Raw genomic sequence first — 17,382 nt, 5'->3', positions numbered from 1 at the left:
TACCCCTCCACACTGCTGAGGGGCATGGTGGGGTGGGACTGAACTATGGTGGGATTCCAGGAGGCTATCCCCTATGGCACCAGCTTGTGAAGTCTCTCAGCACCGCATCTTGCCAGAGGAAAGGGAGCCCTGCCCCGTCATGATCCTCTTCAGGGGTCCTGGGGCCATTGAGGCCCCTGGAGAAAAGCCAGCTCCAATTGCTGTGTCTGCTGACCTCAGGTCCGAGGAGTCACCTAGGGTTCTGGAGACCCAGCACAAAGGCAGCTCTCAGCTGTTCATTCTTAGACAAGCTAGTGCATGTTCAATAGAGGTCAAGCCCTACTGACTTTGTCACTGAGGGTGTGAGCTGCCCTCTGGGTCCTCAGTTTCCCCTCAGTGGGGTCCTGAGGTTCCAGAGGGCAGAACTGTCCTGACAGGTACCTCTGAACCTCTCACATGCCTCCCTGCAGAAGGCCCTGTAACACCAGGGCCAGTGGGCAGAAGGGAGGGCCCGTCTTTTTGTGGGTTCAGAGCTCCTGGGCCCTGACCAGGGATCCTCCTACGTGTCTAACAGATCCTGCTGTCTTCCTCTACAGGCATCGCCCCTAATATCACCAGGGGCCCCCTTGACAGTACAGTGATTGACGGGATGTCGGTGGTACTGGCGTGTGAGACCTCAGGAGCACCACGGCCTGCTATCACTTGGCAGAAAGGTAGATGGGATGAACATTCAGAGGGCATAGCCATGTGACAGTCGGAGGAGAATCTTCAAATCTAATTTCGGAAGCTAGGCACATTGAGTTCCCCGTGTAGAGTTGTAAAAGCTGTACAGTGCGCCACACATCTTTCACAAACCACATCACTCTATGTTTTCCTGTGTCTCTTGTCTCTCCCAGGCCAGACCCAAGACCTCCTACATCCCACTGTAAGAGGTCTGTCCTGACCTGGTAGTATCTTTATCCATCTGTCTGTCTATCCGTCTGTCTGTCTGTCTGTCAATCTGTTATCTCTATCTCTCTTTCACGTCTCCCCTGCACTGTCCTGCTGTACCCCTCATCCATCCCTCTCCTCCTCAGCTCTCCTGAAGGTGACTCTCCCCAGAAGCATCCTGTCCTGTGGCAGGATTGCCCATCATCACCTTGTCAGCCTGTCTCCTGCCTCCTCTTCCCAGCCCAAATGCAGCTGCCTCCCAGGCCATGGCTGGCTGACGCTAGCAGCAATGACAGACAGAGCGTGGCCTCCTCTGGTGAAGGGCGGTGGGTGGAGGGGTGGCAGAAAGGGTGGCCTATAAAGGGTCCTGCCACCCGGTGACCCTGTGAGCCTGAGCCTGTCACCAGGCCCCAGCTCAGGCCTGTTCCCAACCCATTTAACATCTCCAGAGTTGGGTGGGTACCTGAGACCTTCCAGAAGTGGAACATCTGGGGCCAGTATCAAGACTGCATCTGACACCCCAACAATCCCTATGTTACCTCAGGGGAGCGCATCTTAGCAAGCGGCTCTGTCCAGCTGCCTCGCTTCACGCTGCTGGAGTCTGGAAGCCTGCTCATTAGCCCAACCCACATCTCTGACGCCGGTACCTACACCTGTTTGGCCACCAACTCTCGGGGAGTCGACGAGGCCTCGGCAGACCTGGTCGTATGGGGTGAGTGACCATCCGCAGGGGCGGGCTGCCAGCATCTGTACTTTCAGACTGCGTTGCTGACACAGCCAAGGCTCTTCCTGTCACAGGGATGGTGACAAATTAACTTGGAAGCCAAGAACTGGAAGGTGACGGCTCTGCCAGCAAGGCCACAGGATGGGGAGGTTGTGCCATGCTTGGCTGAGTCCAGAGAACTGTAAAAAGCTGTCTTGTGTATTTTAGGGCAGAAATCAACACAGAGCCAGAGTGTAAATATTTTTGGCTCTGTGGGCCAGACGATGTCCCTCTGAGCCCCTTAACTGCCCTCGTGCTGCTGAGAAAGCACTCGAGACATTAGCGCCATGGTGGTGAGGCCCATTCAGGTGAGCTTGTCTGCTCAGTACGCCACCTGCCACTGTCAGTCTCAGCCTGGAGAGATGTCCCCAGATGTCTCAAGCCTCTTCCACTTGGGGTGTGTACCCCAGACATGCAGGTGTATGGGCACCTGTCCAGGCCAAGCCCTAGGGCCTGGGGTGAATGGCTAGACCCTGTCTATCACCAACAAGCTGGCCTCGTGGCCCTGATCACTCTCAGCTTCCAGTTTCCATTCCCTACCCGGCACTCTGAGGCCTCACCATGTCTGTCTGTGGCTTCTGAGAATCACAGTGTCCCTGGGACACTTTGTCCTCTCCACTCTTCTGAGACTTTTATATGGTCTACACACCTGTCTACACATGAGGTCATCCCTCATCCTCTCCCAACATCCAGAGGTACAGCCCCAGATCACCTGAGGAATGCCCCTCCTGTGCCAGGGCCTACTAGGGTGCCAGCCCCACATCCCTGCTCACTGCACTGTGTCTACCTTGTCTTACAGCCCGGACCCGCATCACCAAGCCACCCCAGGACCAGAGTGTCATCAAGGGCACCCAGGCCTCCATGGTGTGTGGAGTGACCCACGATCCTAGAGTGACTATCAGGTACTCCAGGCAAAGTGGGAGGGGGGTGGGGGGTGGGATGGGGGGGGTGGATGCTTTTACGTCAGGATGACATCATCGGGAGCTAATGCCATCTGTAAGGCCTTGGGGGCTATTCCCAGAACTGGGTACGGGGCTGAGACGAAGAAGAGGCTGAGTGAGCATCTGGGGACCGTGCTGTGTTGACAGAACGGAAGGCAGAGAAGTAGAACATGGAGAAGGACTTGGGAGATGACTCCATGCTAAGAACACTTGCTGTGTGAGCCCAAAGACCTGAGTTCAAATCCCAGCCCCCAAAAGTAGGGTGCAGCTGCATACATATGTCAAAAGCAGAACATGGCTGCCTGGGTTCCTGTAACCTTAGCACTGTGGAGAGGCAGAGCAAGACTGCTGGAGCTTGCTCCAGCCTGTGCCGGGTTCAGGAGAGACACGCTCCGAAGGAGTAAGGAAGAGTGCTACAGCCAGGTCACCTGACACCCTCCTCTGGCCACCACACACTCACACACGCATGTGCGTACACACCCTGCCCATATTGTGCACACACACACACGTGCATATACACCCTGCCCATATTGTGCACATACACTGCACACACACACATGTGCATATACACCCTGCCCATATTGTGCACATACACTACACACATGGAGCAGCAAAAGAGGAGCAAGGGAGGGAGGGAAGGAAAGAGAGGCATTTAAGATGAGGAGATGGAGGACTCCAAGTGCACACTCCCCGCTTTTCAGACCCTCAACTAACCTCGTGTGAACTAATCAGTTTCAGCACCTATTGTAAGGTCTTTGTGTCTTATTTTAGCATTCATCATAGAGTGGTCTGGTTAAGAAGACAAAGAGGGGGCTGGAGAGATGGCTCAGCGGTTAAGAGCACTGCCTCTTCTTCCAGAGGACCCAGGTTCAATTCCCAACACCCACATGGCAACTTACAACTGCCTATAATTCTATCTCCAGGGGACCCGACACCCTCACACAGACATACATGTAGGCAAAACACCAATGTACATAAAATAAAAAAATTTTAAAGAAGAAGATGATGATAAAGAGGTGGGCATAGGCATAGGGCAGAAAGCGACCCCAGGGGATGACCAGGGAAGAAGGCTTGTAAGGAAAATACCTAAACTGAAGTCACCCCCTCCCCACTATGGGAGAGCCAGGACCTTGAACCTCAAGATACCTGATCCCTCAAAAGTTCAGTGTGGCTCTGGAAGCCACTATAGAGGCTGAGAAAGTCATCTGTGTACCCAGGTTTCCAAATACCCGGACTTGAACAAGGACACCCAGTGTACCCCCAAACCGTAAGAAGACTGGGATCTACAACCAGGAGGGCTGTGTGGTGCCCCTCTGTGCTCTCCCGAGAGCTCCAGAAGGCTGGGGAGTCAGCATAACTGCTTCTTTAGAAGATTCTAGCATGTTGCTGTCCAGCTAATGAGCAGTAATACTCACGCAATTGGCATGGAGGCCAGGAGGGGTGGGCACTCCTGCCTCCCGCAGACATGGCCTCCCTGAGCCTCACAACTGCGTCCTGGGGTGCCACCTGGTGGTCACTGGGCAGAGGACCGGTGCAGAGTCAGTCACAGGATAGTCGAGTTCTGAGGCGCCAGGATTGCAGGGCACCAGGCCCAGCTAGATCCTTAGAGAACACGGTGCCCACTCAGGCTGAGAGATGCCTCGTGGAGTGGTCAGCATGGATTTTTGGAGCATTATTGCATGTCAGCACGAACACAACCGTGAGCCTGAGATCACATAGAGCTAGTCAGAATGTAGACAGATCAATCTTAGGATCCTTAGTCATGACTTTATCAGATTTTCCTCTAAAAGAAAAAAAAAGTTAATAAAGCAACTGTGAACATGTCCTCAAAGAAGACCCACATCCATGCCAGTGTGACTCACACTCTGGCATAACATGGCAGTGTCCTTTCTGTGTCTACTAGTTAAAGACCCTGAGTAACCACTGTGTGGACTCAGCAACTGGTTCCAGTGTGTGTGTGTGTGTGTGTGTGTGTGTGTGTGTGTGTGTGTGTGTGCATGTGAGTGCATATATGCCTGTGTGTATGCACATGTGTATATGTGTGTATATGAATGTGTATGAATGTGTGTGAATATGTGTGTGTGCATGCAAGTGCGTATGTATCTCTGTGTTTGTGTGTGTGTGTGTGCGTGTGCACACACGTACGTGTGTGTGTGTGTGTGTGTGTGTGTGTGTGTGTGTGTGTGTGTGTACATGCATGGGCATGCAGACCAGAGGTAGACATCAGGCATCGCTCTCTATCAGTCTCTAAGCATCTCCCATTAAACCCAGAGCTCCAGCTTTGCCAGGTCAGCATGCCAGTGAGCGCCAGAGATCTCCATGCCCCAACACTGAGATAACACACATGCACAGCCTTACCCAGCTTTTTACATGGTCCTAGGGAGCCAAACTCATGTTTGCATAGCAAGTACTATGTCCACCAAGCCATCTGCCCAGCCCCTTTGTTGATATTTATATATTAAAATGTCACTTATTTAAAAAATTAAATTTAAATTTAAAAATGTCACTTATTTCTATTTCAGAAAGACCAGTTCATTTTATTACTCTTCTGGGTGGTTCCTAATGGAATAGAACCTGGAGTACCCATGCTTCTACAGACCCACTCTCTGGGTTTCCCAGTAACCTACAAACAGGAAATCCCTGCTGGCACTTTCCTAGAAGTCATCTGCACCTGAGGATGACGTAGTCATGTCACACATTCTTCTTAAGATGAGAGGAGAAAGGAGTGAGCTCTCACCACACCCCCACCTCTGCAAATTGGCAGAGTGGATGCCCAAGGCTAGCTCTTCGTCTCTACTCCCAGTCTGTGTCCCTTGGGCGGGGGAGGCTCCTGCTGCCCTCTGCAGCCTTGAGATAAATAGGTGGGGAGGGCAGATCTCAGCATTTTTACAGCTCTCCAGTGATTCTGGTATTTTTTCCAGAAACAGAGTATTCTAGCTACAAAGCACAATGGGGTCCCCTGAGCAGGCTAGAAAGGGGTAAACCAACCGATCACATTCAAGCCTTGGTCGCTCAAATCCCAAGTGATGTGTTGTCAAGACAAAGCTGGGCCCCAGGGATGAGGCCCAGACAGCTAGCTGCCAGCTGCCAGCATGGAATGTCTCTAAAGCCATTCTAGAAGAATCTATTCAGTGTCTGAGTCCAGATCTAGACGGAACCTGAACAATACACATGAGACATTGCTATTAATATTTTTTTTTACTTTTACTATGTAATGAATCAATTACATTTTAGGAGGAAAATGCAGATCAGCAAAAAAAAAAATAAGATGAGAAAAACACAAGCTAACTGTTCCCCTTAATTAGACACCATCCATAATGATATTTGAGTTCCATTAAGGAAGCCAGACATTTTCTGTTCTCTAATCTTTTTCCCTTAAGGACCTACTGTGCCCGTGTGCCATGTCAATAAATATTTTTGCATCAACTCAATTACAGGATTGCTTGGAGTCCATTGTGTGAGTGAAACATAGTTTACAAGTTCACAGTGACTGCATTTTTTTTATTATTTCTAAATTTTTGCTAATATGGAGAAATCTCATTATGAGCATCCCAGGATCCAAATTGCTGACACATCTTTGATTTGCTCAGGATTATCTATTGTGACCTAGAGCCAAGAGGGTCCCTGAAGGACCACTGGCCACACGATTTGGCAGCCAGTTGTATAACTAGATTAGTCTGGAAATTGTCTACCCTAATGACTTGAAGAGACTTGGAGGTTATTTAATTTTTATTTATTTCAACTTTGATTTGTGGAAAATAATGCTAAGAGTGTGATTTGGGTAGAGAGGTGTGTGTGTGTCTGTGTACATGCGCACACGCACGCGCGCGCTCACACACACACACACACACATAGCTTTTGAGATAGGGTCTTGTTATGTAGCCCAAGGTGGGCTGAAACTTGTAGTCATTCTCCTGCTTCACCTTCCCAAGTGCTAAGATTACAGACATGAGCACCATGCCTGGCTAAGTATAGGTTTTATTTACTTTCATAAGAAAACACCCAAGCCAGGATTGACAGCACACATCTTTAATCCCAGGACTCAGGTGGCACAGGCACAGGCAAGCAGATCTCTGTGAGCTAGAGGCCAGCCTGGTCCACAGAACAAGTTTCAGGCCATCCAGGGCTACATAATGAGAACCTGTGAAAAGGTGTGTGTAGGGGGGTAAGTTCCCAGCTGTCTTCCAGAGGGGTGGGACACATCTTGGAGGAGTGAGTATTCCCCTGGCAAGCACTGGGTGATTGATGTTGGCCATTCTTTTAGTTATGGTGTGGTTCTTGTTGCTGTTCTGAAGTGGGTTTTTTTTAAAATTATGTGCATATGTCTGTGTGTCTGTGTGGGGATATGTGCCTGTGAATGCAGTTCCAATGGAGTCCAGAAGAGGCCGTCAGATTCTTTGGAGCTGGAGTTACAGGCGATTGTGAGCCTCCTGACATGGTACTGGGAATGGAACTCCAGTCCTCTACAACAGCTGTATCCACTCTCAACTGCTGAGCCATCTGTCCAGCCCATCGGCTGCTCTAATTTGCGTTTCTCCATGACCTAGGAGGAGAACATCTCATTTCTGTCTCCTTCTGTGTGTGTCTTCATCGAGGAGGTGTCTGTCAAGGACTTCAGCCTAGTTTTTAATCAGGCATTTGTTTTCTTACGGTTGAGTTTTAAGAAGTCTCTGTATATTTTGGATAACAGTGCCTTATCAGATATTTGTTATGCAAACATTTTCTCCCAGTCTGTGCCTTCTCTTTTTATTCTCTTGGCAATATCTGTGGAAGAGCAGAAAATTTTAATTTTGACAGAGTCCAACTTATCAATCCTTTCTCCCAGGGATAAGGCCTTCAGTGTAGTATATGGAGCTAGCACCAAGGGCGGGGCCGTGTAGATTTTACATTATCTCCTAGCAGTTGGGGGATTCTGCATTATACATTTAGATTTGGGACCAATTTTGAATTAATTTTTGTAACAGGCATGAGGCTTATGACTACAGCTACATCTATTCTGCATGTGACGTCCAGTGGCGCCAGAATCATCTGTTGAAAGGACCTTTCCTTTTGTTTTATTCTTGTTGGTCATTGGTGGGAGGGGATTTTTACGTTTTTTTATTGTGTGGGCATGCATGCGTGTGGAGGTCAATGACAGTGAGTTCTCTCTCCCCACCATGTGAGTTCTGAGTCATCTGACGGTCAGCAAGCACCTTTGCCCACCGGACCATCTCCCCGGCTCTGTTTTTATTTTGGTTTTATGTCATTGAGTCATTGCAGAAACCAGATTTTATAACGCAGAGGTCAATAAACCATTTCTATAAAGGACCAGAAGTAAATGGTTCAGCTTTGAGAGCCACGTTGTCTGTCACCACTACTCAACTCTATCTGTAATATGTCCACAAATGGGCTTGGCCATGTCACAGTAAAACTTCTTTATACAGGGGCTGGAGAAGTGGCTCAGCAGTCACTGCCCTTGCAGAGGACCTGAGTTTGATGCCCAGCATCTATATGGCAGCCCACAATTGTCTGTAACTCCAGTTGCAGGGCACCCAATACTCTTCTCTGCTCCACAAACAGATGTGTACGTGTGTGTGTGCGCGCACACACACACACACACACACACACACAACACATAAACATGCATTCAAGCAAACACACAGATGCACAGAATAAAAATAATAAATCTTTGTTTCATTTTTAAAACTTTAGATATATAAGCATGTAATGGGCCATAGCTCACTGACCCCCTCTAGAATATCTCCATTCTGGATTTGGCTACATACTATCTTGTGCTGCTAACCTATGCTTCTATCCTTTGTGTTTCTAATTCAAATCAAGTACCTATTAATTAGATTTGAGTTTAGTAACACAATACTTCCCAGGCAGGGACATATGTTCCCTGGAGCATCATGTCCTAAAGCAAAGAGCGTCTGCTTGCCATGGGTGTCTCTTAAGCAGCAGTAACTCTCTGCAAATAGATCTGCTTTTAAGGAAAAGCCTGCTCATTCCACGAACACTAGCAAGGATGATTCTTTTCTGGGTAACAGGATGAATGGGAAGTGACTGCTATTGTCCATTCCTAGGCATATATTAAAAGCCTCTAAAATTAACTTGGCAGTTTCACTGCTGATCATTTATCTTTGAAGAAGTGGAGTGCAGGTAAACATTTTTCGATGAGGGTGTTCATCACATTACTAACTGCAATAGCGGAAAAGGAGGTAATAGTATGTCCAGCACTAGCAAGTCAGTGAAGTGACACGGGGACTGATCCTAACACCCTGCATCTGCTTGTTTGTAGGTTTTAATGTATGGTTTAGCGGTACCACATGACAAGAGTGTGTGATGCTTTGCTGAGAAAAGACAGTTTCAACAACAGGATGTATGGAAATGTGGCTGGGTGGTGGATGAATGATGGGTGGATGGATTCTTAGATGGGTAAGTGAATGGATGATGGGTGGATGGAAGGATGGATGGATGGGTGGATGGAAGGATGGATGGATGGGTGGATGGATGGATGGGTGGATGGATGGATGGATGGATGGATGGATGGATGGATGGATGGATGGATGTGTGGCTTGATGAGTGTTTGGAAACTCAAAGGTAGGTATGTGGGTGGGTGAATAAAAGCTCCTATACATAGATGAGTGGATGGATGGAAACCTAGATAGGCAAGTGGTAGGTAAATAGATGTGTGAATGGATAGAGTGATAACTAGAAATCATTCATATAAATATTCTTTGATGAAAACATCAATGGCTGACTTTCACTGACCATTTGCTGTGTTTGGTACTCCCCAAAGTATTCCATATTGGCTCTACAGTCTTTATAATCTGTATGAAGTAAGTGGGTTCCGCGTGCTACAGATGGCTGAGTCACAGACAGTTAAATAAACCTACCCAAGATCACATCACAAGCTGCTGGTGGCAGGGGCAGCCTTGGGCCTGAGCTTCTAACTCCAGGACACAGTATCCCTGCAGTCCACCAGCAGGGCATAGGAGAAGAATCTAGAAATAGAGATTTATGTTCTAATGTTGATCCCAGGCTCCCAGTACTGAAAAATCTTTCCTTTCCATGTCCTTCTTTTCCTTGTTTGTTTGTGGTTTTGTTTTTGTTTTTTTTTCTTGCCGGTAGTTAACGCCTCTGTTGACTTTTCTATTTAAACTCAGGGTTAAAATATCACAGACATGCTCTCATTGACAGTCTTTCCTTCTCTGAACTTCAGATAACTTTAGAACCCTGAGGCTGACCCACTTCTGTCCCCAGGGGACATCTTGCCCTTTTGGAGCCCTTTTAAGGACTACAGCCCCCTTCCCTGCAGGGCACTCACTGTGCATGCCACCTCCACGGAGCTGGTTCTTGGAGTCTGTCCATGACGGTGATAATGGCTGTGTTTTCTCCCTAACAACTCTAGAGGAGGTATTTTGTACTGTCATGCACCAGTGTGGATGTCATCTCTCAAGTCTCCCTTCGTTCCGACTGGCCACAGCTAAAGTGATTTTTTTTTTTTTTTTGGACACTAAAGTCAATTTGTCACAGTGATGCATCGATCTAATGATTCCCCTCATAGAACTAATTCCAAAATGTAGTCGACTCGGAAACTTTGATTCCTTCTCCAGCCGTAATCTTTTAACATCTTCAGAGGAATTCCTCGGGCTGGCTCTTTCCCAGGGCTGTTTTGTGATGGCTTCTGGCCAAAAATAACAACAATTTGACCCAGATCTGAACCCAGGGTGTAAATGGCCAGTAATGGCCTGCTGCTTGAATGGTGCTCCTAGACCCAGCACCTGCCCCAGGAGTGATGGAGTTCCAGGCTCTCCCCAGGGAACAGCCTCCTCCCAGGCCCTGCTCCCTGCCCACAAACCCAGTCCCAGAGGCCACACATATGAGGCCTGTAATGGCCTCCTGCCTGCTTTGGGCTCATTCTTTGCAGGAGGAGGCTTGGGTGCGGCCCACCCTGGAAACTTTCCGACCTCCTTTCACTGACCCGCCTGTCCTCCCCCTCCATAGGTATGTGTGGGAGAAGGACGGGGCCACCCTGGCTGTGGAGACCAATCCCCGGGTCCGTCTGGACAGAAACGGCTCCCTACACATCTCGCAGACATGGTCAGGGGACATTGGCACATACACCTGCCGGGTGCTCTCAGCTGGTGGCAATGACTCGCGAAACGCCCACCTTCGAGTCAGGTAAGGACAAAGGAGGCACAGGTAATGGGGGCAGTGGGGTATTCAGAGCCAACCAGCTCCTCTAGTCATGACAAAAGCCATGTACGTCTACAACTAGGCCCACCCACGTTCCCTAAGATACCTCCTGAGCATCCTGCTAGGCCTGTCCCTCAGCTCAGGGACACCCTGTGAGAAGCAGAAGTCTGTGTAGGCCTTAAATGGGGCTCTAGTTCCAGAGAGGAGAATCTGCAGGTACAAATGTCTGCTCACTCCAGATAGGTCACCAAGACAGCAAAGGAATGGTTCCACCCATGTCATTGGCCACTCATGGTGTGCCAATGAGTTTGTTGGGCATACTTGCAGGTGTGTGGGGGGGACCCCAAGGCAGCTGTATCACCAAGTGGAGCTGTCCCACTCCAGTATGGATGGTGACTTCCTCGGAGGTGCACAGATGGAGTTCCCTCTTCAGTTAGCCTTCTGCCCTGTATTTGCACTCACCCCACTTGAGAGCACATGCAGCTAGAACAGGATTACATGCCACATGCCTTCCTGGGGATGAAGGGCGAGAGGGATTGGTGGGACTCTCAGATGACAGTCTAATGACCAAGCTCCCCACCCCCTCCCATGAGGAAACATCGATAGGCAATCTTTGTTTTTACTGTTTGAGAATTTCATACATGCATGTTATATATTTTGATCAAATCTACCCTAACTCCTCCCCACACCCCCACCACGTCGCCCTCTCCACTTCATGTACTTGGTTTTAAAACCCACTGAGTTCACTGATGCTGCCTGTATGGGCATGGGTGGAGAACCATCTACCAGAGCGTGGAGAGCTTTTCTGGGATCACATCCCTAAAGGAAATGGATTCTTTCTCAGCCGGCCATTTCCAGCCAGATTGTTAGCTATGGGCAGGACTCCTGAGCCCTCCCCGCTTCCATGCGAAGACTGTGGTTGATTCGGTCTGGAGCATACAGCCACAGCCACTGTGGGTTCGTGTGTGCAGTTCACCCAGCAAACAGTTTCTGTGTAGATGTTCACTTCCTCTGACTCTTACGGTCTCTCTACCCCTTCTCCCGAGATGATCGCTAAGCCCTGGTGTGTGTGTGGGGGGGGGGGTGATGTAGATGTGTCATTTATAGCTGAGTACTTCACAATCTCTCCCTCTGCACATTGACCAGCCATGGGTCTCTGTATTTGTCACCCTTTACTGCAGGGAACAGCTTCTCCGGAGAGGACTGAAAGATGCCCTAATCAAAAAGTAGAAGGATAAAAACTTAGGAGGCAGTTACTTTCTATCTCTACTTAGGACAATGATGGTGTTAGAGTCTCCCCTATGACCATAGGCTTTAGGCCCATTTAATGTCATCTGACCTGAATTCCATCTTGTGAGGCAGGCCTTGAATCCAAGCAGAGAGTGGCTGGTTACCCCCATGACGTTTGTGCCGCTGATGCACCAGTGAGTGTAGCTTGCCAGACCAGTTGTTACTGTAGCTTACAGGATTCACAGCTGGGTGGGACTGAGGATGACTTTTCTCCCCCAGTAGCATGTATTAAACCTTCAAGAAATATAAAGGCAAGGCAGTAGGGATGAAGCTTCAGGTTGGTACCAGCTTGATTTCTCCATGTCCTGTGACACTAGTATATGGCATCTTCAGCAGTAAGGTCTTACCAGCAAGCTCTGGAAGGTAACCAAGAGCAGTAGCAACCGCCTATAGTGTTGGAGAGACAATTATGGGACCCCACCAACCAACAACTTGAAAAACAGATACCCCATACATGACACTGGTCTTCTTTATTGGATAGCTCATAAAATTATAGGCTGGTATCTAGGAAAGTCATTATGCCCCTATTAGAGAGTAACTCTGTCTGAACTCCTTATATTTTTTTTAAATATTTATTTATTTATTATGGATACAGTGTTCTGTCTGCACACCAGACGAGGGCACCAGATCCCATTGTAGACGGTTGTGAGCCACCATGTGGTTGCTGGGAATTGAACTCAGGATCTCTGGGAGAGCAGCCAGTGCTCTTAACCTCTGAGCCATCTCTCCAGCCCCTGAACTCCTTTTATATATGCCTATGAGTATACATATTTTAGGAAGGTTCTACAGTAGTAGGTTTCCATATGGTGATCTTGTTGAGGGCCCTCTGTGGGTAATCACAGCTACTTAGATGAAGGTGGTAATGGCTGCTAGGCAGCAAATGCCTATAATCTAAGCATTTGGAAGGTGGAGAGAGGAAGATTAGAAGTTCAAGGTCATCCTCTTCTATTTAGCAAATTGAAGATCAGTTTAGCATGAAGGGCAGCATTCCATAACACACACAGTGTCATGTACCCAGTGTCGTGGAAACATGAATCACTGAATCTGCGGTGTTGGTGTCTGCTGATGGCAGAGCATAGCACTCGGGATGGGCCCTCCACACATCTCTCTCCTCCAGGCAGCTTCCCCATGCCCCTGAGCACCCTGTGGCAACACTCAGCACCGTGGAGAGGCGCGCCATCAACCTGACCTGGGCCAAACCCTTCGATGGCAACAGTCCCCTGATGCGCTACATCTTGGAGATGTCAGAAAACAGTAAGGTTCCCCACTATCACCTTCCCATGCCCCCCACAACCTGGGCAAAGGGGCACATGAGCCAGAAGGTCACGTGTGCGAGTCAGCCAGCCCCCGTCATACACTTCTTGGGTCTCTGAGATCTCCCCCCTGGGCAGCCATCTCTTCCTCACATGTAAAAGGAGCAATGAATGGTCTTACTTCCAGGACCATGAGCGACCCCAAAACAGCTGGCGGGTTATTATGACTTCCCAACAAGACTTGCATGGGGGATCCTAGCATAGGACTATAGCCTGTAGCCCCAGCACTTGGGAAGCCAAAGCAGGAGAATCATGAGTTCAAAGCCAACCTGGGCTTTCAGCAATGTAGGGAGAAGGTCTTGTGTAAGACCTGGCCCAGGGGCAGCCTCAAAGACAGCAGCTGTTGTTCTCACAAGTCTCCCACTGTGAACTTCAGTGTTAGCCAATGCAATTTGAATGATATCCTTAGTGCAGCTTTTCTGGAGCTCATGGATTCAAGGGGAAGAAGCATCTCAATTCCCATGAACCCCTGCTTCCACTTCCTCCCAGCTCCCTCCAACCCCTGGGTCACATGGGCTAATGGGGCCCAAAAAAGCTGACATGGTGACCTATACTGGACCAAGTTAGGGAGACACTCGCTCTCCTGCCAACCCAAAAGAAAGGACTGGGAGTGAAGGGTAAAATCCATCCCATCACTGGCTGACGAGAAGGCTCAACCAGTAAAAGCATCTGCTGCCAAGCCTGATGACCTGAGTTGAGTCCTTGGGATCCACATGGTGGGAGAGAACCCCCTCCCTCAAGTTGCCCTCTGACCTCCAAATGACACCATGGCACATGCATACCCATAGACATACACATGTATACACAAAAGGAAATAAATTTGAAAATTAATGTTTTTAAAAAAGGAACATATCTCATAGCCCACCTGCACAATGCCCCCCTCTACCCCAACCCCATGTGTCTGCAGATGCTCCGTGGACCATTCTCCTTGCCAGTGTGGACCCAGAAGCTACCTCAGTGATGGTCAAAGGGCTGGTTCCCGCTCGTTCCTACCAGTTCCGCCTCTGCGCTGTCAATGATGTGGGCAAAGGACAGTTCAGCAAGGACACAGAAAGGTGAGGGGCACAAGTGTCCCCCCCCCCGCAGTGAGACTCCACCTGCCTGCCACCAAACCAGGGTGACACATGGGGCAAGTCACAGGGTGGGTCTGGGTCGGTGTCTCTGCCTACCTGAGGCCCCAGTCTCCCACTCTGTAGAATGGGGCAATGATATGTCTGACTTGTTTCCCAGGGGAGGCGTGAGGCTTAAAGGAGATGAAAAGTATTGTGGGTACAGTGTGGTCCATGATAAGCATGAACAAGCTGGGGTCATTCCTGTGGCCATGAGCTTGGCAAGTTCAAAGACTTCCCTGATTCTACCCGGTCTCACGGGCTTCCATCATGGTTCAAGAGACAAGAAGGTCCACAGAGAAGAGGGGCTCTTCAGGGTCCATGTCCAATCCCAAACCTGATGCCAGACCCTGTGGGCATCCTAGCAAAGCTCTTACAAGATGATGGACACCAGGAACCAATAGGCAGTCCACATCAAAGCCTCTCACAGTTAGCACAGTTATGTAGAGGCTAGACCCCGCCTGGCTTGCCTTCTGTGAGAAGCAGCCGCTTCCAATGGGAAAGCAGATGTCATTTAAGAAGTCAGAATGACCGTGACACAGTATATGCACCAAAACCGTACACTTGGATCTTCAGAAGATGCCTTCCAAGTTGGATGAAGTGGCATGGGTCTGTAATCCTCGTGTTTGGGAGGTGGAGAAGAATCATGAGTTAAAGCTTAGCTTGGGCCATAAATCAAGTTCCAGGCCATCTAAGCTACAGAGTAAGACCCTGTCCATCTGTCCCCCCCCCCAAAAAAAAAAAACCAGCAATGCGGCTTGGAAGATGACTGGGTGGGTGAAGTATTTGCTGCACAGGTGTGAGGCCCTGAGCTGTGATCCTCAGGAACTGCAGGAAATCTGGGCATGGTAGCACGTGCCTGTAATCCTAGTGCTGAAGAGGCAGAGATGGGCAGATCCTGGGGCTCTCTGGCCAGCCAGCCTAGCTGAAACAGCAAACTGGAAGTCAGTGTGTAGTGGGTAGCCATTCCAGCTTGGTTCTGGAAGTAGCCTGGCCAGGCGCCTCCCCTCGCCCCGCCTCGTAGGCGTGACAGTTGCCAGAGTCTCAAAGGGGGTTGGAACTTCCAGAACCAAGCTGGAATGGCTACCCACTACATCAGTGAGAGACCAGGTCTCAAAAAAAAAGTGGAGGAAGGCCAGGCATGGTGGCACACGCCTTTAATCCCAGCACTTGAGGGGCAGAAGCAGGCAGGTCTCTGAGTTCAAGGCCAGCCTGGTCTACAGAGTGAGTTCCAGGACAGCCAGGGCTACACAGAGAAACCCTCTCTCAAAAAAACAAAGCGGGCTAGTGAGAAAGCTCAGCAGGTAAAAGTGTCCGCTGCCAAACCTGATGGGCTGAGAGTTCAACCCCCAGGGCCCATGTGTCCTCTGACCTCCGTGGGTGTGCTGTGGCACACACACACACAGCTACTCACTGAGCATTTACTATGTGCCCAGCTGGATTTGGCCCCCGGGTGGTACACTGGACAGGCAGTGGCTCAGCCCCTGAGAAGTCTCACAATCCCAGCAGGGAAGACTCAGTGCCAGGAGCCCCTCCCACTCTGCTCTGCCTGTGGCTGTGCTATGCACCCATCCGTACTCGTCGGGAATTTCTGTGCTAATAGCCTGAGTCACCATGGGAAAGGTTAAAACACCCTCACTTCAAAAGCTGGAAGCAGACAGGACTGTTTGGGAAGCTATCCATCAGAGAACGAAAACATAAAAAATAAACAAAAAAGGGAAAGACATCCATCAAAAATAATTAACTTTTGTTTTTAATGGACAAGTGTCAGTGGTGTGAAAAATACACTTGGGCGGAACACTGTGTTCCCCAGCCGTGCCACAGAAAGAAATGTGGTGCTTGGTTTACAGAAGGCAGGCTCCAGGCTGGGCCTCCTGCCCTGAACCATCGCCACCCACCTATCCTGGGGCTCTGCTCACCCAGCAAGGGGGGCTAGGTAAGGCCCACCACCAAAGCCTGTGGGGAGCTGCTGGTGCCCTATTCCTAAAACAATAGCATGTGCCTGTAATCCCACACTCACGAGGCTGAAGGAGGAGGGTTACAAGTTCAAGGCCACCCTGGACTGCAAAGCAAGACCCTGTCTCCAAAAAAAAAAAAAAAAAAAAAAAAATTCACAAAGAGACATTAACTGAGCTGCCCAAAAGCACACAGCAAGGGTACAGAACTACCCCTGGACAGTAGGTAGTATGACCAGCCTCTTTGCCACCTATCACACGCCTGTGTCGATGGGGTAGAGATGGGGTAAGGGTCAACCACACTTGCTGTGTCTTTGCTCCAGGGTTTCCCTCCCTGAGGAGCCCCCCACGGCCCCTCCACAGAACGTTATTGCCAGCGGCCGGACCAACCAGTCCATCATGATCCAGTGGCAACCACCTCCCGAGAGCCACCAGAATGGAATCCTCAAGGGTTACATCATCAGGTACAGGCCCACTCTAGGGCCCGGGGGGGGGGGGGGGGACACCCTACCCTGAGGGGGATGGGAGGTGAGAGTAGATTAGAAAACAGTACAAGTTCATGGTCCATCCGGGCCGATGAACAAAGACCGGGTGGTGAGAAATGCCCACACTGTGACAAGAAGGTTTCACACCAAAATTGCAGAGGAATGGACAACAGGGATAGCCTTGAAAGCTAGTAGGAATGGGTGAACAAGGACACAATTTAATTCCTTCAAGGCTGCAGGGCAGCCAGTGCTGCCATAGGACAGGGCTGATGTGGGAGCAGACAGGAAGAAAGAGAGAACGATGCCAGCAGCCAGCCTCCCACACGACTCGTAATGTTCTGCTGCTGCAGGCCTGCCTTTAGAATAAGGTGTGTCCAGACCACAGGTATGTCCAGATCACAGACACATGTGGCAAGGCTAGCTATGAGTGGGTCTC

The 17,382-nt window shown here is 49.7% G+C and overlaps 1 protein-coding gene across 2 annotated transcripts in view; it reads left to right on the top strand.

Moving 5' to 3' along the window:
- The window catches only part of Sdk2 (sidekick cell adhesion molecule 2), a 284,873-nt gene that overhangs the window by 191,876 nt on the left and 75,615 nt on the right, over positions 1-17,382 (top strand). For both annotated transcript variants that reach the window (XM_042283063.2, XM_006970439.4), the window contains exons 10-16: positions 576-692; positions 1,454-1,621; positions 2,472-2,574; positions 10,603-10,779; positions 13,202-13,338; positions 14,305-14,452; positions 16,785-16,925. In XM_042283063.2, coding sequence (XP_042138997.1) covers positions 576-692; positions 1,454-1,621; positions 2,472-2,574; positions 10,603-10,779; positions 13,202-13,338; positions 14,305-14,452; positions 16,785-16,925 — 991 coding nt within the window. The remainder of the gene's footprint in view (positions 1-575; positions 693-1,453; positions 1,622-2,471; positions 2,575-10,602; positions 10,780-13,201; positions 13,339-14,304; positions 14,453-16,784; positions 16,926-17,382) is intronic.

The sequence above is a fragment of the Peromyscus maniculatus genome, chromosome 8, assembly GCF_049852395.1.
Source record: "Peromyscus maniculatus bairdii isolate BWxNUB_F1_BW_parent chromosome 8, HU_Pman_BW_mat_3.1, whole genome shotgun sequence".
Lineage (NCBI taxonomy): Eukaryota > Metazoa > Chordata > Mammalia > Rodentia > Cricetidae > Peromyscus > Peromyscus maniculatus.
Note: the sequence above shows the minus strand (reverse complement) of the source record. Positions and strands in the feature narration are given on the sequence as shown.